Source organism: Macaca mulatta, chromosome 5 (assembly GCF_049350105.2).
Source record: "Macaca mulatta isolate MMU2019108-1 chromosome 5, T2T-MMU8v2.0, whole genome shotgun sequence".
Taxonomy (NCBI): Eukaryota; Metazoa; Chordata; class Mammalia; order Primates; family Cercopithecidae; genus Macaca; species Macaca mulatta.
In genome coordinates this window covers 172,128,639-172,154,073 of record NC_133410.1, presented here as the reverse complement: position 1 = coordinate 172,154,073, position 25,435 = coordinate 172,128,639, and the positions used below count along the sequence as shown (strand labels likewise).

At 37.3% G+C, this 25,435-nt stretch overlaps 1 protein-coding gene across 3 annotated transcripts in view; it reads left to right on the top strand.

Moving 5' to 3' along the window:
* Positions 1 to 20,728, top strand: part of MARCHF1 (membrane associated ring-CH-type finger 1) — a 317,618-nt gene extending 296,890 nt beyond the window's left edge. For all 3 annotated transcript variants that reach the window (XM_078002722.1, XM_078002721.1, XM_028848862.2), the window contains 2 exons: positions 524 to 671; positions 18,585 to 20,728. In XM_078002722.1, coding sequence (XP_077858848.1) covers positions 524 to 671; positions 18,585 to 18,883 — 447 coding nt within the window. In that variant the 3' untranslated portion in view covers positions 18,884 to 20,728. The remainder of the gene's footprint in view (positions 1 to 523; positions 672 to 18,584) is intronic.
* The last annotated feature ends 4,707 nt before the right edge of the window (positions 20,729 to 25,435 follow it).

Genomic DNA, 25,435 nt, shown 5'->3' with positions numbered 1-25,435 from the left:
GCACTTTGGGAGGACAAGGTGGGTAGATCACTTGAGCCCAGGAGTTTGAGACTAGCCTAGGCTACATGGTGAGACTTCCACATCTACAAACACGTACAAAAATTAGCCAGGCATGGTGTTACATACCCATAGTCCCAGCTACTCTGGGGGCTGAGGCAGGAGGTTGTCTTGAGCCTGGGAGACAGAGGTTGCAGTGAACTGAGATTGTGCCACCGCACCCTAGCCTGGACGACAGAGTGAGACCCTGTCTCAAAAAGAATATATATATATATATATATCTATGTATATACACACACACACACACACACACACACACACACATGAATTTAAGCTATATGTAACTCTCTAGGTTATAATTTCATATCTCTCTAAACGTGAAGACTTATTTAAATATTATAGTGTCATCTGAAATTGCAGATAATTACTGTTTTTCTTCCGTTCATGATCAATGTCTGGTAAATAAAAGGGGAGCAAAATTTCCTAGTTTGCAATTCAGTTTTGTGTCCTTGGTTTCTGATTGCAGTGGGAGAAACTACAGATGACCACAAGTGAAAGGAGGAAAATATTCTGCTCTGTCACATTCCACGTAATCGCGATCACCTGTGTGGTTTGGTCTTTGTATGTATTGATAGATCGAACAGCGGAGGAAATCAAGCAAGGCAATGACAATGGTAAGAGCACATCTTCTTCTTTCTTACTCTCTTGGATCCTAAAGGCAATTCTCAGAGGTGGATAGGCAGTCGTTCCCCGGGTTAGGCCTTCAACATGTATGATACACTAGAAAAGCTGGTATTTGCCATTGATCCTTCCCTAATCATGTTATTGATTAATACTCTGATTGAAAAGCATTAACTATATGTAGTCCCAAGCTGAGATGTGAAATTCATCAAATCCATATAAAATTTAGTGGCAGTTACATACAAATGGCAAACACCACTTCGGGCTTTTTGGGAGCTGAATAAGGATCAAGTTCTGCCAGACCTGAAAAGGCAAATGGCTGTGAAAATGAAGGGTTTCTCATTTTATTTAATTCACTCTAGTCATCTCTCCTTTAAAGCATGAAGGAGATGGCATTCTAGTAGAGAATGTTTTATAGCTCTTTAGTTAGTACTATATAGTTTGATAGAGTGGGTTAGCACCATGGTTTGACATTTTAGCCATGTGAAGTTTGATTGTGAAGGATGGTGTCAAGTCTGCAAAGAAAAATGTTTCAAAATCAGTAAGGCACATTCTCATAATGGATAGGCCACTTAAAAGAGAAAGCACAATGTCTATAAAATATTATTTTCATGTGTGAAAGGACCCAGTTCTGTTTCTCACTGCGCCTGTAAGTTTTCATACCTTATCCAGCCCAAATCGTAGTGGTAAAACAGTGAGAACCATCCCCACACCCCGGCAGGAAACAGTATTAAACCACTGATGCCTCTAGAAAGGACATTGTTCAGATGGTAACATTTTGAGTTTGTAATGTTGTGAAAAATGTTTGCACATCCCTCCACCCGCAAAAAAAAAAAAAAAAAAAAAGGGAAGAAAATGAAAGAACAAAAAAATGAGAAGAGGTAAGAAAGAAAAAGTAAGGAAGAGATTAAAACACAGAAAGGTTGGTTACTTCTGTATTTCTGTGTGTGGATTCATAAACACAGAAGGGGAGGCTCCATTCTCACATTCGCCCTCTAGGTGGCAGCAGCACACGCCAGTGTGCAACTTTCTGAGCATTGCAAAAAGCCGAACGCGGCTGCGGGGATAAAGGGAAGGCCAGGAGCCACGATAGGAATTGTGCATGGGGTTTATGTGTGTCAGAGAGGGGATGGTGACAGCGTTTCAGGTGCCACTGTCCTTTTCTGGAAGAAAATGAAAGCACTACAGTGTCGAGTCTAAATGCTAGAAAAACAGGTAGGGTGGGGTTTTGTGGCTTGTTTTTATGTGTTTATGTATTCCATATTAACTCATTTACATACCATTAATATCAAACTACATTGTTTGCAACTACATAATGTACTGTTTCAGAGAGTCTTGATTTTAAAATGTTACATTACATCCTTATTAAATAAGTTCCCTGAGGGTAGAACTTTGTTTTTCTTTTTTAAATCCTGTGTCCTCTCTTGATATAGATATTGGTCCAAGCCAAGTAAAAAACAGTGTGCTGTAAATGTAAATACTGCAATCACATATGGATGGAAAAACAAAGAGGCATCCCCACCTCGCTTCACCCAGTGTCTTACCCTAGAACTCTAGTGTTTTCCTAGCAATCAAGGGCAGACATGATACCCTTAGATTAGATGACACATTTAGAGCTCAGCATTTGAGAACCACAAATTTCTTCCAGGTAATGTAGTCTCTCTGCTCTCCCAGTGGTCATCCTCACTTGGTCTTTTTGTAGTAAACTGCAGAGCTCTTCTCGAGCCACATGGAAGGAAAGAAAATTAAGAGCCCCTCTCGTAGATGTAAGAAGAGGAAGCAATCTCATGTCATCTATACATAGACCCTCATAGACACTCATAAGAAAACCCCTCTCTTACATTTATTTTATCCAACCACATTTCTAAGGCATGTGACGGAATAGCAATCATTTACCCTACAATGAACATGATGGTCTCAACTTCAGCCATAAAAATATCTCCGAAACTCATGGCTCTATGCTTTCTTCCATTTTTCTCTGTCTCCTTGCTCATTCTGTAGGCCCCCTGGATTTTATCTTCAGCTGCCATGTCAATGCTGTAAGTTCCCAAATTCATCTCCAGCTCCCACTGTACTCCAGTCCCATACATCCACCGATCTTCTGAACGATTCTGTTTGAAAGTCTTAGCGTGTCGCAATGCGTAATCCCCTACCACTTCTCACTAACACCTGTGGAAAAGGCACCACTAACACCCAGTAGGCAAACCCAGATATCCAGCTTTCACTCTGATTTCCTCCCTCTTCTACCTTAAATCAACCACCAAATCCTGTTTACTCTGTCTCGCATACCTCTGGAATCCGTCCATTTCTTTCCTTCCCTATGGCTACCATCCATGTGGAAACTATCGTATTTTTAACTTGAAAACTGCAGAAGCTTCTTGACTAGACTTTCTCCAGTTTTGCCCAACTTCAACCCAACCCCATTCTCAATAATGTAATCCCAGCAGATTTACAAAAACACAAATCTAATCACATCCTATTCCCACTTAACCATTAAAAGGTAACCCAAATTCCTCAGTGGGACTATGCTGCCCCCGTGACCTAGCTGAAGCCAGCTAGGCCGAACATTCATTCAGCTCCTCAAATCTACTTCCAGGCCCTTGCTCAGCTTTCCTGTCTGTGTAAAACATTTGCTTCCAGCTTCTCTTGTCCACCACCACCACACACACTCTTAAACACTCATATATTCTCACGTACCTTCCTAATCCCAACTCAGCCTTTGCAGTTTACCTTGAACATCACTTCCTCTGGGAAACTCACTTCAGTTCCCTGAAGTGGAATCACTATTCCTACCACAGTGGTTCTCAGAGTATGGTCCTGGGACCAGCAACATCAGTATCCCCCGGGCATTTGCTAGAAATGCATATTTTTACCTCCTACCTCCCTAGACCTATGAAACCCTGATGGTGGAGGACGGCAGTTTGTACTGAAGAAGCCGACAGGTTATTCTGATGCCGGCTAAGGATGGAGAGTCACTGCCCTACCATATGGTCACATAGCATCCTGCATTTACCCTCCCCAGGGCTTCTCCACATTTACTGCATGGTAGATTACCTGTGTCATGTTCCTAATGCTGCAAAGCTGGACTTTATCCCCAGAGGTTTATACTTAGTCACCCCTTAGATGATTCTATCATGCAGGTAGGGAAGCTCTGCCTGACAGTGAGACTTACCACATGCCATTGCAATTGCTTATTTAATTGTCTGTCTTCCTTCACCTGCTCAGAGCAGGTGGGGGCTCACCACGCCCTCTCCCCGGTGCTGAACACTGTTTCTGGGACCAGGCAGGTAGTCCGGTCAACGTCGTACTAGGAATGATGAAGTGTGAATGTCTGGTACCTAAGCTTCTCCACCTCTTATTTTTCTTTTAGAATTGTTTTCAAAATATTTTTTTCTTTCTCAGCTGTGGGTGGGTGCGAGATTCCAGACAGTAACCTCCAGTGGACTCTTAATGACAATCAAGGGTCCATTTCTTAAAGGAAACTACAAATGACATGATTTTTATATTTGGCATTTAGAGCCAAAGCAAAATAGAAAGCAAGATATTGATCAAGCAGCAGTGTCCGTGGTAATTCCTGTGGAGCCGCTTGCCAGCGGGACAGCTCTAAAACTTGGGTAATTTCAAATGGAAACCATAGTGACTTTCATAAAGGGAATCATTTGTATTTATGTTTAAGTTATATTTATTTACTTATTGTTTGTTTTATTATACTTTAAGTTCTAGGGTCCGTGTGCACAACGTACAGGTTTGTTACATATGTATACATGTGCCATGTTGGTGTGCTGCACCCATTAACTCGTCATTTACATTAGGTATATCTCCTAATGCTATCCGTCCCCACTCCCCCCTCCCCACAATAGGCCCCGGTGTGTGATGTTCCCCTTCCTGTGTCCAAGTGATCTCGTTGTTCAATTCCCACCTATGAGTGAGAACATGCGGTGTTTGGTTTTCTGTTCTTGTGATAGTTTGCTGAGAATGATGGTTTCCAGCTGCATCCATGTCCCTACAAAGGACGCGAACTCATCCTTTTTTATGGCTGCATAGTATTCCATGGTATATATGTACCACATTTTCTTAATCCAGTCTGTCACTGATGGACATTTGGGTTGATTCCAAGTCTTTGCTATTGCGAATAGTGCCGCAATAAACATACATGTGCATGTGTCTTTATAGCAGCATAATTTATAATCCTTTGGGTATATATCCAGTAATAGGATGACTGGGTCAAATGGTATTTCTAGGTCTAGATCCTTGAGGAATTGCCACACTGTTTTCCACAATGGTTGAACTAGTTTACAGTCCCACCAACAGTGTAAAAGTGTTCCTATTTCTCCGCATCCTCTCCAGCACCTGTTGTTTCCTGACTTTTTAATGATTGCCATTCTAACTGGTGTGAGATGGTATCTCATTGTGGTTTTGATTTGCATTTCTCTGATGGCCAGTAATGATGAGCATTTTTTCATATGTCTGTTGCCTGTATGAATGTCTTCTTTTGAGAAGTGTCTGTTCATATCCTTTGCCCACTTTTTGATGGGGTTGTTTTTTTCTTGTAAATTTGTTTGAGTTCTTTGTAGGTTCTGGATATTAGCCCTTTGTTAGATGAGTAGATCGCAAAAATCTTCTCCCATTCTGTAGGTTGCCTGTTCACTCTGATGGTAGTTTCTCTTACTGTGCAGAAGCTCTTTAGTTTAATGAGATCCCATTTGTCAATTTTGGCTTTTGTTGCCATTGCTTTTGGTGTTTTAGACATGAAGTCCTTGCCCATGCCTATGTCCTGTCAAATTATATTTAAACCTGCTTTCCAATGTGCATATTGAAGGGGAGTGTGGGCATCTGTATAAATTGTTATTTCTTTAATCTTCCTGTGGCATTGGGACTGTGAGTGCTGATCCTGAATTTACTTGTAAAGTTGTAGGGAAAAACTGCATAATTTAAAAGAAGTCAACATATTTTAAATCCATCTTGAAAAACATTTATAATATTTGAAAAGAAACAAATTGTCCTTTTTCAGCCAGAATTGAGGTTGAATATAAAACAGCAAAATCTTTTGAACTGTAATGACGATCCTGGAAAGAAAAAAAATTCCTCATATGTCTGTAAATGGTTGTTCTTTTAGATTAAATAGGCATGATGCCACAGGGAGCCCTCACCTCTCTTTCCCCTATGATGACAGGAAAAAAAAAATAGCAAATATGTGGTACTTGGAGCTTTAATACCCTAAATAAGCCTATCACTAAGTTTAATTTGGGCAACAGTTGTTATTCTTGCCTTACCTTTATATAGTCTAGAAGAATTCTTCAGTATATTATCCATGTATAAACAACAAAAATACAAACTAAAAACAGCTACAACAATTTACAATATTAAAGAGACTGTAGATATAGATAGTAAAGTTGCCCCAGAAGTGTTTCAATGTATACATAAGGGACTAGCATAACAAATTGACTTTGTTTTCATGGCTGACTCACTCCCAGGCCTCCAACTTCCTCCAGGGCAGAGGCCTTGCCTGTTATTTAGAAAATACTTGGTGTTAGTAGAGGCTCAAAAAATGTTCACTGGCTGTGACTGACTCCAGCAGACGAGAACAACCCAAAATGAATAGACGCTGGCTTGACTTAGTTGTCAGAAGGCCAGGGTTCTAGCTCTCCCTTGGTCATTGACTAGTTATTTTTTTTTTTTTTCCTTTGAGACAGGATTTCACTCCTCCCACCCAGGCTGGAGTGCAGTGGTGCGATCTTGGCTCACTGTAACATCCTCCCCTCAGTCCCCCTCCCTGGGCTCAAGTGATTCTCCTGCCTTGGCCTCCCAAGTTGCTGGGACTACAGGTGGGCATCACTGCGCCCAGCTAATTTTTTGTATTTTTTGTAGAGACAAGGTTTCATCATGTTGCCCAGGCTGGTGCTGAACCCCCGGGCTCAATCGATCTGCCTGCCTCAGCCTCCCAAAGTGCTGGAATTACAGGCATAAGTCACCGTGCCCAGCCTAGTTATCTTCAATAAAATGATTAATCACTCTGAAGCTCAGTTTTTTTCATTTGCAAAACTACCAAGGTTGGAGTGAGTAGCTGCTAAAAGTTCTTTCTATGATTTATTATTCAGACAACATGAACTTTACCTTGCATCAAACAGATTGAAACCTGTCTATATAAATAATGTACATATATGACACGTAATTACTCACGGTGAGTATTGTCATTAAAACAAGTTAAGAAAAAGGTTATAAATATGGGAAACAATTTTGTTGTTGTTTAATAATCTACCCAACTGGAGAGAAGCAACCAGGATAAAAGTAAAGAAGAAAACCAGCTCCCCTCTGCAGACCCCAAGGCCCCAACAGCCACTCACACACACCCTTCCTTATACACACACTTTGTAGTTCTGCATACCCTAAGCACCCAGCCAAAATAGTCCAACTTACAGTGAGATGCTTTCTGCAAACACACACTGCCACTGTCGCTGTTAAGTGAACCAGGTTCTCTTCTGCTGCTTGGTGATTTAAAAAAGCTTTTAGACATTCTCCAGGTGTCTCCAGTCGCATGATCTCCTATATAACATATGCAGAATACTCTGAGAAATCAAATTTCAAAGCTGGAAGAGACCTTAGAGGTCACTGTTTATAGATGAGGAAATAAGCGATTTGCCTGATCTCCAGCTGTATTATGAATGCCCACCCGGAGCTCCTGCTTTACCCAATTTGACTTAAAGAGAAAAGTGAGATGTTACCGGTATGCTCCTGTGCCTTCAGGGGAGAGGAATGGGAACCCCATTCTATTACCAAAGGAAATATATCTTCAGAGAAACAGTATTTCTGGAAAGTCAATGAGTCTAAAAGGGTCTGGTAGATAAAACCCTGCTGATAAGCCATTGTCACTGTGGTCTGCAAGGTGGCAGAAATATTTCCTAACAAATGCAGTATACATAATTGCTCCTTAAGCATTTAAGGATGTTTTAGTTTATTTTTTGATGGGATTTCTGAGCATTTCTCCTGACGAAGGGAATTGTAACTGCAAGAGATGCCCAGAGACACACTATTACTAAACGCCAGTGGCCTGGCTGACAACTAACTAGACTTCTTCCCTCTGTGATTCTGGAGGGAAGCTTACCTTCAGTCAAACTGGGACACCCTAAACTCACAACACAGTGAAGTTAGAAAGATCTCACTGGTAGACACCTGTGAAAGCTCCGCTCTTAACCTACAGCTGAATCAGCCGAAGGTGTGTAGCCTTCAAATCACACAGATAATAACAATAACGAAAACTTACATTTACGCCTTCTATGTGTCAGGCACTGTTAATTTGTTTAATCCACACTAACAGCCCTATGAAATTGGTAGATACTATTACCTCCAATTTTAAGTAATGTATCAGTTGGCTTTAGCTATATAACAAACCATCCCAGGCTGGGTTTGTTGATTGAAACCTGTAATCCCAGCACTCTGGGAGGTTGAGGAGGGCAGATCACTTAAGATCAGGAGTGCAAGACAAGCCTGGCCAACATGATGAAACCCTGCCTCTACTAAAAATGCAAAATTTAGCTGGGCATGGTGGTGCACACCTGTAGTCCCAGCTGCTCAGGAGTCTGAGGCCAGGAAATCTCTTGAACCCAGGAGGCAAAGGTTGCAGTGAGCTGAGATCGCACCACTGCACTCCAGCTTGGGTGACAAAGTGAGACTGTCTCAACAAAGAAAGCATCAGGAGAGCATGAAACCACCATCTGCAGACACATTTAAAGTTTCTGATTGAGTTGTGTTTCCTATTGTCCTATTGACTAAAGCAGTTCATATAACCAAGACCAGCATCATTAGGGGATGGGATACCCCAGGACAGGATTACAGGGAGGCATGAGCCAATCAGGGGCTATTATTGAAACAAGCTATCAAAGATAAAGAAATTGAGACGAAAGAAAATAACAGAGCAGGCCTAACACCTCAAGGAAATGAAACAGCTATCTGAGTTTAGGTGGATAAAGATGTAAAGACTGCAGCAGATTCTTAGGAATAGGGTTCTTCGGAATAAAATCCATAACCCTCGAAAACAATGGGAGATTTTGCACAGGAAAACCACTCTTGAGAAGTCATTAACCATAATAAGGGAAATCCTCTTAGGGTATGGGCTGCAAAGAAATTAACCAGAAGTCTGAATCATTTGGGGATTTGGCTATTCCTTAGCCAGGAAAGAGATGAAAAAGTCAGTCTGTTGCACAGGTCCTGTTTATAACTAAAGCTTAATTCTCAGGTTCCTGGTGGGGAAATGCTCTTGGATAACCCAATCTGTGTCTCCTGACCCGACTCCAATAGAGTACAGGATTAAGAAGATGTGGGGGATTTTTGTGTGTGTGTGAAAAAAAAAATTATAAATTTTACTTTTTTATTTATTTTTGCCTTTTCATTCAAGTTTTTTACATACTGTCACTTTTAACCTGGAGATCCCAGTATCCTTCTCTGCCTTGCTAAAAATAATCTTGTCCAAAGGACACAAACTCATCCTTTTTTATGGCTGCATCAGCTGGAAACCATCATTCTCAGCAAACTATCACAAGAACAGAAAACCAAACACCGCATGTTCTCACTTATAGGTGGGAACTGAACAATGAGATCACTTGGACTCCGGAAGGGGAACATCACACACCGGGGCCTATCATGGGGAGGGGGGAGGGGGGAGGGATTGCATTGGGAGTTATACCTGATGTAAATGACGAGTTAATGGGTGCAGCACACCAACATGGCACAAATATACATATGTAACAAACCTGCACGTTATGCACATGTACCCTACAACTTAAAGTATAATAATAATAAATAAATTTTTAAAAAAAAGTTAAATAATAATAATAATAATAATAATCTTGTCCAGAGTCAGACTCCCAAGAGTCTAGAATGAGTTGTGAAGTCCATCTGCTTTGCTTTGTCTAAAGTGTTTTCACTCACTCTTTAAATATAAATTTCCCTACAAACTATGGACTGAAATTTCTGGTTCTGGTGGCACCAGACTTTAAGGCTACAGCATTTTGATCCCTTTAACTCTAATTTGTGAACTTTTCAATATCACATTGAAGATACAAACTATCTTAAGCCTTTCCTGGAAAACCTATTCACATGTTGATTGTTTTGGAATGGCCTGGAGGATGCCGCAGCCTGCAAGTACCAGATCACATAGATGCAACTGTAAAAAGGAGCCCTGGAAGGATTTACTTTAATAATCATTAAATCAACAACAATATTGAGACTGAGCACTTATTGATCATCCTTGTGGGATTAACATGATAATATAGAATGTGAATGAATCAAAGTTAATATGAGAGACTAGAGTAGCTTTCTAAAATTTCCTCAGAAAATGGTGGTAGAGAGAATGCCTGCTCTTTTCATTGCTGTCCAAGAATTTCCAAGAAATGTTTCCCCTTAATGCTTGAGAGGTAAAGATGGGCAGAGAGTTTATTACTAAACCTACAGAAGCTCCTGCGGAAGGATTCCAGACACAAAGAGCCGTAGAGATGGGTTCTTGGGCCCGAGAGAAATGAGCAGATGCTTGAATTGCCTAAGTTAGATTTTCCAAATTCCTTTGCAAAATTGGCAAATAGAAACAACTTTGTGCTCCTGGCATTTTGAAGTGCAGGATACAGCTTTATATATGACTGAGAAGAAAGATACCTTGAATTGTACATAGGATGCCCAGGGAAAAGATTTAGTGCCTTCCTTTCTCTACCATTGTCCTTTTCTGTGGTGTACATTCTTTTGTCTTTGCTAACGACAGCATAGAAACTGATTAGTCTAATAGAATGTCAGAAGACAATTGGCTGTGTCTCAATAAAAGGAGGCAAGTACATTTCCTGATGAAAACATTCTTGAAAAATCCATTTAGCCCCATTTTAGCATCTCCTCTCAAGATGTCCTTCAAGTGAGTTTTCCAAGATACAATCCTTATAACCACTCAACAGTAATTTATTTCATAGAAAACAAAAATTGTGTCCACTTAGTTGAAGGCAAGAGGAAGAGCAGGCTGTCTGTTAGAGATGGTCATTTGTACAGTGAGTTTGTACTCAAAATGGCTTTTGTATGTGGGGGTTGGGGTGCTCTGCACTCTAAACTTAATGGAGGGGTTTTGTGGGAGATTTGACTTCCCAGGAACATAGTAAAGGATGGCGTGGGCAGGGGAAACTGGTTCAGAGATACCTTGTGAAGGAAAGTGGAGGGATCAGGCTGAGTCTCCCAAAAAGGGCAGAGAAAATGGCAACTGTTTCCCCCTGGCCCAGATTCCCAGGTCTATTATGTGTTTTGGTCACTGTTTCTGGAAAGAGAGGTGAAACGTGAGTGGACTTGACTTTAGATTGTCCACCATCTAAAGCATAGTTTTACTGACAGTGAAGACGGGTTGTAAGAGCTTTCATTAGTCCTTGAAATATCTACTGAGCAAGGAACTATGGAAAACAAAGTCCAGCTCAGACAGATTCTGTGCTCGTCAAGATTATAGCATGACCAAGTAAAAATGCTTATGTTAGAAAGTGAGCTCATACTGCACGTGGAGAAATAACATGGAATTGGAACAGTGGGAAAATTTATTTCCAGCTGGAAATGACCTCTAAGATGGGTTTTGTCGGACAGGTAGACACAGAGAAGTAGGGAAGCAAAACACAGAAAGAAAGAAGATCGTAGACAAAGGCTCAGAAATGGGAAACCTCCAGGCATGTATGAGGAACAGCTGCTAGTTTGGTTAAGCAGAGGAGAAAGCTGGATGTAGTCCATGAGAATTTCCCTAAAAATGGGAAATACAGCACATTTCATCTCCAGCCTGTCTGTGGTTAAAGCTTTCTAAACACATTGAAATTACTGCTTAATATAATAGCTTACAGCAGAAATCCTTTTTGAATTTGGAGAACTGCAAGATATCTTGCTCATATTCCAAATCCTTTCTGCAAATTTCCCAATAAAGAGACGTAAGTTATTGTCTTCCACAGCAGGGATTCTCAGCCTGAGCACTATGGACATTATGGACTGAAGAATTCTTTGTTGGAAGGTGCTGTCCTGTGCATTGTAGGATGTCTAGCAGCATCCCTGGCCTCTCATAAAAGTCAGCAGCACCCAACTCTGGGTACAACGATCAACGATGTCTCTAGACACTGCTAAAAGTCCCCCAGAGAACAAAATTTTCCCCAGTGGTGAACCTATGGTCTACACTGAGTCAGTGTTTCAGATGATTGTTCTTGCGTAGATGAAGACAGCTAAGTAGGAAGAAGAAAAAAAAAAAAAAGCCCTTCTATATTTCAAATGCATGGACTCTCTGTGTAGAGAATAATTTAGCTCTTTTTATTTCTAACTACCATTCGATACTGCTGTTTTACTTAGCATACAGGAAAAATGGACACAGGGGTCCAGCCATGTATAAATATGTGCTGCCACTTACCTGGGACTATTAGAATCATCACATATTCCTGATTTTTCTTCAGAACTCCTTAAATCACTTATAAAGACTTTGCCTTGGAGTATTTTTAAACAAAAATAGCAACTTAACTGCTATTTCCATGCAATACACAAATCAAATTTCAACACTATCAGAGATTACTAGGTCAAGATCATTGGGTAATAATCTCACCTTTGGCATGAAATAGCAAAATGGGGAGAAGAAGGGAGAATCGAAATAGATGGTCTTTAAAGGTCTTTGAACTCTGAATTTTTAGTTCAGTTATTTTGCTGGAACACCAGAAAAATCAAGAATAAAACAATTTTTATTCTATCAGCCTGATATTTTCTTTAAAAACTTTTTTATAAGAAAAATGATTCTTTTATATACTGCCCCTCAATTTTTTTCCAAAAATGAATAATATATGTAGGAATACGTAGAATATGTTAAAAGTATGGAATATATGTTTCATTATGAACAACACTGTCAAATTTTTAGATGAGGAACTAGTGCTGCCAAAGTAAAACAACATTTTTTAAAACTTGCACTAATGGTCAAAAATTATTGTTACTACCTTAAAGTATTATATTTGATTGTCTATAAGTTACTTGGGAAATTTATAATAAGTATAAAGCAATTCATCTCATAATTCTATGTAATTATTTCTGTATTTTTTATCCTAAAGTGAACATGTTTCTGGAGAGTATTGTAATACATAATACAAAAGCCACTATTATCACTAGATAACAACAGTTATCGAACATGTGTTGGTTGCAAATACATCTGTATAAATAAATCAAATCCAGGTAGCATACCTTTATTTTTTAAATTCCTATCCTTCAGATCAAAGAAGTCTATAGGAGAAGGGGACCACGGAAACATTTGTATATAACTAACAGACACTGATTAATGATAAATGCCTGGTATAGTCCATTTTTGTACTCTAAAGTTTCTAAAATCAAAGGTCTGTTTTCTTGACGATTTGTTTTCTAACATCTTTTAACATCTTCTCTTAAGTATTTATTGATAATTGAATCTGTTCCTTCAAAGACTTTAACTCCATGGTACACTAATTAATTTTTTTAAATAGTGACTAGGGTAGGGAGAGACATGAAACCATCAGTCTTTCTCCTAGTTTTACTAAGTTCAGAGTTACTCTATTTCACTCCAAACAACAGTATTTAATTAGTTAACATTAATAAGGTTTCTCCTGGACTATGATATAGGGAATTTGCAATATTGTAAAAAAGCATCTTCTTCCTCTGGGCCAGATGGCAAAAAGATTTTTTCTCATGCCAACTCCAGAAGTTGACCTAGATTGTGGTGTTAGGAACCGTAAATCTATCATAGGGATTAGCAGGAAAGAGTGTTGGCAGTAATTAGGGCACGAATGCTGTGTTTGCCAACCTCATGACAGACTGCACCCTTTTCTCCCTGGAGTGGGTTCTGAAAGATTAGTAGAAGTTTATTGTAAAGAGGGCGGCACTGTAGACAGAGGAAATAGCATGTGCTAAAGCTTGAACCTGTATTAGGGCGTGCAGTGTTTGGAAAACAGCTACCCAGATAGGACTTTGGAAAAAGTGTACTAAGAAAGGCACTGGATGAGAGAAATCAGGAAGCTGAGGATGACGATAAAATAAATAGAGGTATAGGTCATGAGCATTTATTGTGCAGGGCTGCAGCAAATTTTAGGCACAATAAACTCCCTTGGGCATGGTTAAAAAGAAATGGAATGTTTTTGTGCAATAAAGTTTCCATAAATATATCATGCATACATTACCAATTTCCAAATATTTAAATGCTCACAAACCCATCTCTTACTCGAAGAAATCCTGTCATCTGACCTAGGCACAGAGATGAATTCATGGAACTAATCTCAAGTAAGGAGCTAATATATATAAATATATATATAAATATATTACATATAAAATACTATTTTTAGAGCAGATTTAGGTTTACAGAAAAATTACAAAGAAGATAAAGAGAGAGTTCTCACATACCACCCTGCACATACACAAGGTTTCTCCTGTTATTAACATCTTGCCTCAACATGGTACATTTGTTACCAGTGAGGAGCCAATATTCATACATTATTATTAAAGTCCAGTTACACTGGGGTTCACTCTTTTGGTGCACAGTCCTATGAGTTTTGACAAACGCATAATGTCCTGTGTCCACCATTACAGAATCATACAGAATGGTGTCCCTGCCTTAAAAAGTCCCTGTGTTCCACCTATTCATCCCTTCCTTTCTGCCCCTAAACTGTTGGCAAACACCGATTCTGCTCTCTCCAGTTTTGCCTTTTCTAGAATGTCATATAGTTGTTATCACACAGTGTGTAGCTTTTGCAGACTGACCTCTTTCATTTAGCAGTATGCATTTAAGGTTCCTTTGTGTCCTTTTGTAGCTTGATAGCTCATTTCTTTTGAATCACTAAGTAATACTCCATTGTCTGGATGTATCATAGTTTATTCATTCACAGATTGAAAGACAACTTGCTTTATCCAGCTTTGAACAAATATGTATAAAGCTGCTACAAACATTTGTGTGCAGGTTTTTGTGTGGACATAAGTTTTCGTTCATTTGAATAAATATAATGTTGTATCATTTGAAAAGCTTGTGGTTAGCATTGTAAAAAACGGCCAGACTATCTTCCAAAGTGACTGTACCATTTTGCATGCCTATCAGCAACGAATAAGAATTCCTGCTTGTCGTTCCACATCCTTTCCAACATTGTTTTCAGTGTTCTGTTTTTAAACTTTAGCCATTCTAATAGGTATATAATGATATCTTGTTTTAATTTGCAATTCTCTGATCACATATGTCAATAATCTTACCATCTGTTTATCTTCATTGATGACATACCTCTTCAGATCTTTTGTTCATTTTGTAATTAGGTTATTTTCTTATTGAATGTTAACAGTTATTTGTATATTTTGGATACAAATCCTTTTTTCAGAATGTGTTTTGCAAATATTTTTTCCTGTGGCTTTTCATTCTCTTAACAGTGACTTCCTCAGAGCAAAAGGTTTTAGTTTTAATAAAGTCCAATTGATCAATTTTTCTTTTCATAGATCATACTTTGGTCACCTAAATTTTCTTATCTTTTAGAAGTTGTATAGTTTCACAATTTACATTTAGGTCTATAATCCATTTTGAGTTAATTTTTGTGAAAAAGGTAAGGTCTGTTTACAGACTCATTTATTTGCATGCAGATATTTAGTTATACTAGCACCCATTTGTTAAAAAGACTATCCCTTCTCCATTGAATTGCCTTTGCTCCTCTGTTAAAGATCAGTTTTCTATATTTGTATCGGTCTATTTCTGGGCTATTCTGTTTCACTGATTTATTTCTTTATTCTTTCATTGATACCACACTGTCTTGATCACCGTAGTGGTAGTAATCAAGGATAGTGTCAGTTTTCAAAAACCCTGTTCTTCTACTTCGACATTGTGTTGGCTATTCTGGTCTTTTGCTCTCCATATACACTTTACAATCAGTTTGTCAATATCCATAAAATACCTTGCTGGAATTTTGAATGGGATAGTATTGAATCTGTAGATCAAATTGGGAAGAATAGTTATCTTAATAATATTAAGTCTCCCTACCCATAAATGTGGAACATCTTATTTCATTCAGATATTCTTTTATTTCCTTCATCGTAGCTTTATAGTTTTCCTCACATAAATCTTGTACATATTTTGTTAGGTTTACACCTAAGGTTTTTCTTGTTGTCATTGTTTTGTTGGCACAAATGTAAATTAGCTTGTGTTTTTAATTTCAGATTCTGGTTGTTTGTTGCTATATATAGGAAAGCAATTGACTTTTGTAAAACTTTGTATCCTGCAATGTTGTCATAATCACCTATTTAAAAAAAAAAAACTTTATCAATTCTTTGAGATTTTATACATAATCATATCATTTGTGAACAGATAGTTTTATTCATTCTTTCCCAATCATCTTTTATTATTCTTGTTTTATTGCATTAGCTAGGACTTCCAGTGCGATGCTGAATAGGCATGGTAAGAAGGAACATCCTTGTCTTGTTCCTGATCTTAGGGGAAAAGCATCTAGTTTCTCACCATTATGATGTCAGCTATAGGTTTTCTATGTTCTTTATCCCATTAAGGAAATTCCATTCCATTCCTAGTTTTTATCATGATTGAGTGTTGGATTTTGTCAAATGTGTTTTCTGCATTTATTGATATATTCACATTTTTCTTTAGCTAATTGATGTGTTTACATTGATTTCTGAATGTTGAACCAACTTTGCATACCTAGAATAAATCTCTATTGGCTGTAGTGTATAATTGTTTTTATACATTGTTGAATTCAATTTGCTAACACTTTGTTGAGAATTTTTGTATCTGTTCATGAGAGATACTGGCCTATAACTTTTCTTCATAGTAATTGTCTTTGCTGAATTTAGTATTGGTTAATGCTGGTCTCACCTGATTAGTTAGGAAATATTATCTCTTCTATTTTCTGGAAAAGACTATAGAACATTGATATCATTTCTTCTTTAAATGTTTGGTAGAATCCACTAGTAAAATTATCTGAGCTTGGTGCTTTCTGCTCTGAAAGGTTATTGTTGATTTAATTTCTTTAATAGATCTAGGGATATTTAGATTATCTGACTATTAATTACACCTGCCACTGTAATGATCTCTTATTTCTCCTGTGTGAGCTTTGGCCAATGATATTTTGAAGTATTATTTCCATTAGGATTAAGTAAATATTCAAGATGATGACTATTATGAATTATTCAAGTCATAAAGAAGTCCTTGCATATTAGGAGTTAGAAAAAAAATTACCTTTGCTACCGGTAAAGGTTCTAATACATTTGATTGCATATATTTAATCTACTGGAAAACTAAGTTCAGATTTGATTACTCAAAGAGGCATAGAAATTTATTTTAAACTGACAATGCCAAACAGAGCAACAAATTAATGAAACATCAACAACAGTGAGAGGCTTTTCATGTTTTCTTACAATCCCTTTTAAGATCAGAGAACATTTTTTTTCCCAAAAAATTTCAAAGGAAGAGTCAGAGCCAAAGCATTTTGAAAAGAAAAAGAGTTTACTTGCAAAGGTTCAAGAGAGTCAGACTTCAGAAAAGCTGGACAAGCAAGTGAAAAACATAACAGGTATTTAAAGAAAAATATAAAGAAGATTACCATGATTACTAAGTTTGCATTAATTTGTTCATGGAGAAAAAACAAAATCTTATCACATGATGATCATATCCAGAAAGATCTTGCAACATGAGCTAAATAAAAGTCAAGAATAAAATGGTCTTTGTCGGGGTCTGGGGATATAAGAAATACTCAATGTTTCATTATTTTGGGACCAGAAATTGACAAGGTAACCCTGTTCTTTTTGGTTAATCTTAGGGTACAAAGTGCTTCATCATGACAGAAACAGGGCATGACTTCTGCTTTGCTTCTAGAAGCATAAAGCAATGTCACTACTACAAAATATAGATACGATATTTCTTATAACTCTATTCACTGTTATAAGTACATAAAAATCCAAAGTCAAATCATAGACTCTCAATTACCGTGGTTTTTACACATTTCTACCATCCATTCCTAGTGCACCGTATTGAGCCATACTGAGCTATATTTTTCTCCTTCACAACTTTTCACTTACGGGAAGACAGCTATTGTCCCCCACACTATCGTAATGTGGCCAAGAGGACCACTTGTCCCTCATATATTTAACACTCTTGACCCTCATATATTTAACATTCATAATTATGTGTTGCCTAAATACTCACTGTTGTAGTCATTGAAACACCTGTGAAATAATTTTAAAAACTGTATATTTACAAAAGAAAGCCTATTTCTAGTAATGATGATGGAAATTAAGAGAAAATATAGACATCTATAAAAGTGTGATGGTTCTCAATGATAAAATATGATTTATGAAACAAATGGCTAAAATCCTAAATATTTTGCACGTTTGTACTCAGGAATTCTCTCTCTGATGAAATGTGGCAGCTTTTTCCTTCCCCTCCCTTTCATTCCTCCCCATCTCCCTTCTTCCATTCCTTCCTTTTAAATTTTAAAAGAAATGAGAGTGGAAAGACCTATACATACAAACCCATGCATGTACCCATCCCTCATCTTCTTAAAAGGATTTTAAACTCTGATTCTTCCATTATGTTCACCAGTCTTCCTTAAAGGTTTAGCTATAAGGAATAAATGTCAGTGTCCAAATGTCCAAAATCTAACATATTATCTCATAATTATGATAGGTACTTGATGCTAGGAGAAATAAGAGATTTGACAGTGAGAAAATTTCCTGATATACAATTTTGACAGTACATGTAGGATACTCAAAAGGAATTAAGGCAATTCACGTTATAATTCTTTCTAGTTATTAACAATATATTCCTTGTTGACATAATCTAGCAGGCAGGCATGGGCTTTTGAAGGGGCATAGAAAAAAAATGACCAAATCCACTGAGGAAAACTTGGTGATAACATTCTCTCTTTTTTATTTCAAAGGTGTCCTTGAATGGCCATTTTGGACAAAACTGGTTGTGGTAGCCATTGGCTTCACAGGAGGTCTTGTCTTCATGTACGTCCAGTGTAAAGTCTACGTTCAGTTGTGGCGCAGGCTGAAGGCCTACAACCGTGTGATCTTTGTACAAAATTGCCCAGACACTGCCAAAAAACTGGAGAAGAACTTCTCATGCAATGTAAACACAGACATCAAGGATGCTGTGGTAGTGCCTGTATCACAAACAGGTACAAATTCACTGCCATCTGCAGAGGGTGGCCCCCCTGAAGTTGTATCAGTTTGATGGAACCTGTTGGGAGTTCCTTCACCGAAGAATATCTTTCTAGCCCTCAGCCACTACAAATGACAGAAGTGATCTTGAATTATTTACTCTCTTCAGCTCCTCCTTTCTCCTACTGACACATTTTTCCTGACTTTGTTCAAAGAGGAAAGGAGGAAAACACACCAAATGCCCAGGATCCCATGAAGTATAGCATGAAGTATGATATGGAAATGTGAAGTTTGCCAGAGAATGATTTCTAAGACAATTAAGAACTACTGGGGCAATGAATGCTTTTAGGCAGTAATCAAGGATTAAATGGACCCATGATACTCTTCAAAGTAACAGGGGAAAAGTTCAAGAATACAGACTTGAATTGCAATGTGTATTATTTCTAGGGCCTTGTAATGTTAACTGTCTCATCTGGAAATAACAAACATATTTGGTTTTAAGCCTGAAATTGTCTGCATTATCCCTAAGTCACATTGGAAACGAACTTGGAGGATGCGTATTTTGATATGTTTTGACAGCTAACAGATTTTTATGGTTATAGTGGAGTCCGGTTATTTTGACAGATGCATGTTTTTTAAATAGATGCAATATACACTTGAAGACATTGATATTTGGAATTATGTTTAAGTCATGAACAAAAGATTTTCGGAAAATGTTCAGATATAATTACCTCTGTTAAATACCCACAGAACTCAGTTATCAGGTCTTATATTTTTTTCTGATTCCTCTAATACAGTGCTGTCCAATAGAAACACAATAACCACAAATGCAGGCCACATATGTGAATTTTTAATTTCCCAGTAGCCCCATTTTAGAAAGTAAAAATAAATGTAAAAGTGAATTTTGATTTTTTAAAAATTTAACACTATATATGTTATTTCAACATGTCATCAATATAAAAAATTGAGATAGTTTACATCTGTTTCTTGAATCAAGTTTTCAAAATCCAGTTTGTAATTTAAAAGCACACTTCAACTTGAATTAACTATATTGGATAGCACAGCCGTAAAATTAGAGACTAAGCTTCTGTTTTATTTAACAGTTGAATATTTCAAAAAAGTTTCATTCTTTCTTTTATTTCAAAGTCTCATAAAAGTTATGATTTTTAAAAGCACTAAATTAAGTTAAGTATCCTCATTTTAAAGTCAGATGAAGTTCACATCTCTAAAGGGTAAAAATCCAAAAGTATAGAAAGATAAAATAATCTGCCTGTAGCAAAGTTGTGAAATTAATTTGTTTGTTACTATGAAGTACTTACGATAGGGGAATAAAATTACCTATTTTTGTTATTGAATCAAATGTGTAAGGCTTATTTCATCCATATGAGGTGTCAACTTGACAGATGAGTAATTATGACTAAGAATCTAGACCTTACTTATAAAAGCTGACAGGATTTCCCTTGCTCAGTTAGAAAGCAAAAATAGTCAACAGATTCTGTGATAAGTAATTAATTATTTAGGTTTGACAGTTGATTATTGTGTTCTTTGCATATTCATGTAAAACTGATGTGTGAATGGCATTACAGTGAGTTAATGATTATAGATATAGTAGCCTGTCAAAGAAAGACGTCCTACATTTAAAAAGGTGTCATATTATGTTAGCTGTCATTATTTATTAACATGAAAAGGCAATGATGGCCATAAGAACCAAAGCATGAGTATTACATTGCACAAATCTGGGTATCACATGGATGCACTTTGTAATTATCAGTGTGCTTGTTCTTCACAGATCATAGGAAAAAGGAAAAAAAAAAAAACCTTTAAATGAGGAGAAAGATGGTATGAATATTAGTAGTGGCTGACATTGAGTCCAAATAGTCTTGATTCCTAGAAATAAACAAAAGGTAAACAATGTCAATTTTGTGTGTGTGTATGGCGTGTGTGTATTCATGTATATATGCGGGGAAAACGTTAAGGTATTCAGTCAGGAAACACAAGATTTAAAACTCATCTTTCTTAAAACTTGTTATAAGCATAGGGAAAACAAAGTCGAGGTAACTTAACCAAAAATTCTGTATAAATAAGGATATAAGTAATGTTTTAAAAAACATGTGGACCTTAAATTAAACTGTATATTAAATTCCTCTTAAATTCCCATTTTAAATATTTAACATAAATATATTTATGAATAACAAATCTGTGGGTGATTTAACCATGGCACCACATCCAAAGGATTAACCTTAATGCAATTTTCGTGTTAATTGTCCCAAGCTTCTTACTAATCCATTTTCCCTGTGGGTTAGTAATGGCAACATGCTGTTTACAGATATGTTATCTACAGAAAAACATCTAGATATCAGCAAACAAAGAAATGTTGATTTCTCTTTTGTTTGCTCTGAAAGTAAAATAGTCATTTACCTTAATTAATATGGAAAATATTGTTTAAATTCTGTACGAACCTAAACAAGATAGGTTGCAGGGTTGATTTCACAGTGGAGGATGATTGGCTAAAATAAAGCCTCATCTATTAAGGGCTACACTTAACACTAAGAAAACATTTCTACAATGATAAGCAAAGATAAGCATTATTGTATTAATAGTAAAAGAGGACATGGGATTTTAAAACTATATCTAAATTCTTGAAATTAACTTTTATGGGCTTGGACATTGTTGAAATGAGAATAATATAGCTTCCTGGCAGGTTAAAAGTCAACACTTGATTTTGCTCTTCTTCTGACTTTTTGAAACCCTGAAGTTCTGAAGTTCAAGCTTTTAAGAAGCTTTTCAGCAATGGTTGTTTATGGTTCAAACATCTGAAATAACTACCTGCATTTAAAATCTAATGTTGATTATTTTATTTTTACATTCTGTGTGGCAATGGAACATTTGCCCTTTCAAACAATAAAACGATTTAGCTTCGTGGCAGTGCTTTTTTTGTGGACTGACTATACCCTTCAAAAAGGAAAACTGCTCTACAGAATGCCAATTTTGAGGCATGTTTACCTGCTCATGGAAGAAATAAAATGGAACTGAAAAAAAAGGACTAAAATTGAAGAATGAAATTACCGTTGTGTTAAAAACCTTAGCTCTTTATAATCATGAATCTTCAGTATTATCAATACCATAAACCAGACACTGATGCTGTTAGTTTTTTAAAGAACTATCACTCTTATCGTACAGGAGCAAAGATTACACTGTAAAAGAAAGAAATTCCAATATTTTTAAAAGCCCAAAAGGCAAGCTTAAGTACAAAACCAAAATAAAAATGAACACAATCTAAACTAAAGTGAGCCCAACAACCTGATACAGCAATGTGTAACCTGCAGGAAGAGAGGTACAGACTGAAGGAGTCTTTCAAAACACCCCAGCAGTCAATCTCACTCTGCGCTGCTTCTACACGCGATTATAGTCCCAGAGAGACGACCTCATAGTTATATTTCATCTTGTTTTACAAAAAGTCCTTGGGTACTCTTTAAAACATCTATTCTTTGGCAGGAAAATTAGCTCATTAGAGCAATGACAGCATTAAGGGAAATTATAAGGGCCCTGGGGCTGAGGTGGGAAGATTCTTCCATCTGCCCCATATAGTTTACCCTTCCTTGCCTTGAAAATGAATCTTTTGGAACAGAGTACAGCTCTTAAAAGTTACTAATACCATTATTATTATAGTTGTTACATAATACTTTAATTAAGAAAGATGAAAACCTTTTTTCTTTCCTAAGTCAGCCCAATGGTGCTATTTTACATATCAACACAGTTGAAAGGAAGTACTGTTATTTTGGGCTGCAGTGTTTCCTCCACATCTAAAGAAAGCCCATTTTGAAACTGGATACTGCATTAAAGAAGGAAAAATTATTTTAACTGTGTGCAGTTTTTGAAATTAGGCATTTGTACTATTTTGGTTTTACATAATTCTCTTGCATTAACAATTTACTGTTTTGTGAATCGTGTACTAAAGCAAATTAAGAAAAAGAAAATAACTATCTGTGAAAGACTTTGTATATTAAACAAGTGATGCAAACCTTGGTTGTGGTTTCCACACTTTTTGCCTAACAGACTATTTGTATTTGCAACGTCCAAACACACGTTTTTGATTTAAGATTTTACAAGGGTCTGAACATATATTATTTTAAAGCAAACCTACATTGACTAACTCATGACATGGTACAAAGAAATAAATACACAAACAGAGGGAAACCAATGAAAATAAACAATGTGGACTTTCAAACCTGCTTTAAAAAAAGGTTTAAGAGAAATCACAGTGTAATCTAGAGGGATTTTCTCAAGAATAAGTCTTGGATATAGACAAATAAGAATATAACAGCATTTTTCTATTAAGAGCTAATAGTGGATTCAGATAATTGCATGGATAATAAACATTAAAAGCAAGATATTACAATCTAAGAGGCTTGGTGATAGCAAAACACAAAGCACTCTCCAAATGTCCAACTTATAAGGATCTACAGGGCTTTCTACCAGTCTGCTAACTATACGAGCCAACTCTTCCACCCAAACTGGAAATCTGAACTTAACACCCTCCCTCACCACCAGAAATTATAGCAAACATTCCTAGATCATTAACCACTGCCATTATGTGTTCAATGATCCTAAACTGGGTGCTGTGATAGAGATTACCAAGCGTAGCAAGTGTGTGGGGCTAGGATGCTTTAGATAGAGAGGACACTTTTAAGCTCAGACCTAAAGGAAGAGAGAACAATCATTTATTGTTGGCCTTGCGAAAGCTCAGAGAATGGCAACACAGGCAGAGGGAATGATAAGTACCAAAATCCTGAATGGGAAATGTCAAGCAAGGCTGATGGATTCGGCCAGTAGGGAAACAAGCCCTTGTAAGACTCTATTACAGTCATCCCTCAGTATGTGTGGAGGACTGGTCCCAGGACCTCCTTTGAATACCAGAATTCATGGATGCTCAAATCCCTGATATAAAAATGGTGTAGTATTTGCATATAACCTATGTATATCCTCTTGTATACTTAAAATCATTTCCGGATTACTTATAATACCTAATACCATGGAAATAGTTGTTACAATGTATTGTTTAAAGAATAACGACATGAAACAAGTCTGCATGTTCAGTACATACTTTTTTTTCAGACTATTTTTCATCTGTGCTTGGTTGGATCCAAGGATGAGGAACCCTTAGATAGGAAGGGTCAACTGTACTTACAGAGGCAGTAAAATGCAAAGGTGTGGCCTTCCTATATGTCTTGTCCTACAGAAAGACACAAACAGAAAAGGGGCCAGATGACCTGATAATGCTACATAAGGGGAAGGGCACTCTGTTGCTGAGATGCTGAGTCCATTTTGCAGCTAAGTATTATATTAGACTGGTGCAAAAGTAATTGCAGTTTTGCCATTAAAATTACTTAAAAAAAAAAAAAAGACAAAAACGGCAATTACTTTTGCACCAATCTTGAGTCATCAGTTTTATAGGCTGCAGCTCTAGGCTACAGTGTCTCGAGGTGGAGTCTCGGAGGTCATCAGAACTCAGGTGATGACAAATTGTCTCACTATCTTCTTCCCAGATCGGGAGGCAAATGATATCCTCCGTATCTCCGTGTTCTGGGAAGATACAGGACAGTCTTCCAAGGCTCAGTCAGGTCATCCGCGGCAAAACCCTGCCCAGCTTGGATCAAGTGAACATACACAAGGCCATCCGGGTGCTGGCAACAGGAGCAAGAGCAGTGGCAAGAAGGCCAGTTAAGAAGCTACTGCACATAGGACAGGCAAGACATGGTGACTTTGGTAAGGATGAAAAGTAGAGACTGCCTGACAAGGGCCAATTTGATTTTCATTTTGGAAGTGGAATCACAAATACTCGCTAATTAAATTATATTGCGGGAAGGCATCAAGGATGATTTTACAGGCAGATTTCTGGCTTGAGAAATTGTGTGAAAAAAGTTAGAAAAAACAGGTTTCTGAGAAAATAAGGAGTGGGAAACAGAACATAAGTAGGAGTATTTGCCTGTGAAAGGAAAAAAAAGATATATCCATTAAATCAAAAGAAAGTGGTAATTCATATTTTCTCAAAGATGTATAAAAAGGTTGAACATTGAGAAGGCTAGTATTCAAGTCAAGCTAGAAAAAAAATTAAAGAAAGTAGTAAAATAATTATCTCAAAGTTAGAAAATGAACTTAGTTGGGGAACATAATAAGATCACTAAGCAGTACTGAGAATTCACTTGAGATTTGCAAACATCAGTATGAAAATGGTCCGTTTGATATTCTTCAGCGATGTTGAGCTGCTTGAGAACAGGCATGAAGGAAACATAGCTATTACTTGGTTTGGGTTCTGAAAGAGAAATAACTCTGTTACAGAGTCAGGGGCAAAGGAATTGAGGGTATATGCAGGGAAGCAACTATGAACTTGAAGCTAAGCTCAACAAGATAGATGATGCATGAGAGTGAGGTCAAAGTGCAGAACTTCAGCAATGAAGAGGGGTGGTGACAGTGAATGAAGAGTGGAATACTCAAAATCAGGTCTACAGAGTGGAGGTGCTGATGAGGATCCAGGTGTGACCATTGAGAGGCCTCTGATGGGATGGAGAAAAAGACCGGAAAACTTAAAACTCACAGTGTTGTTATATTTGCCAGCCACTATTTG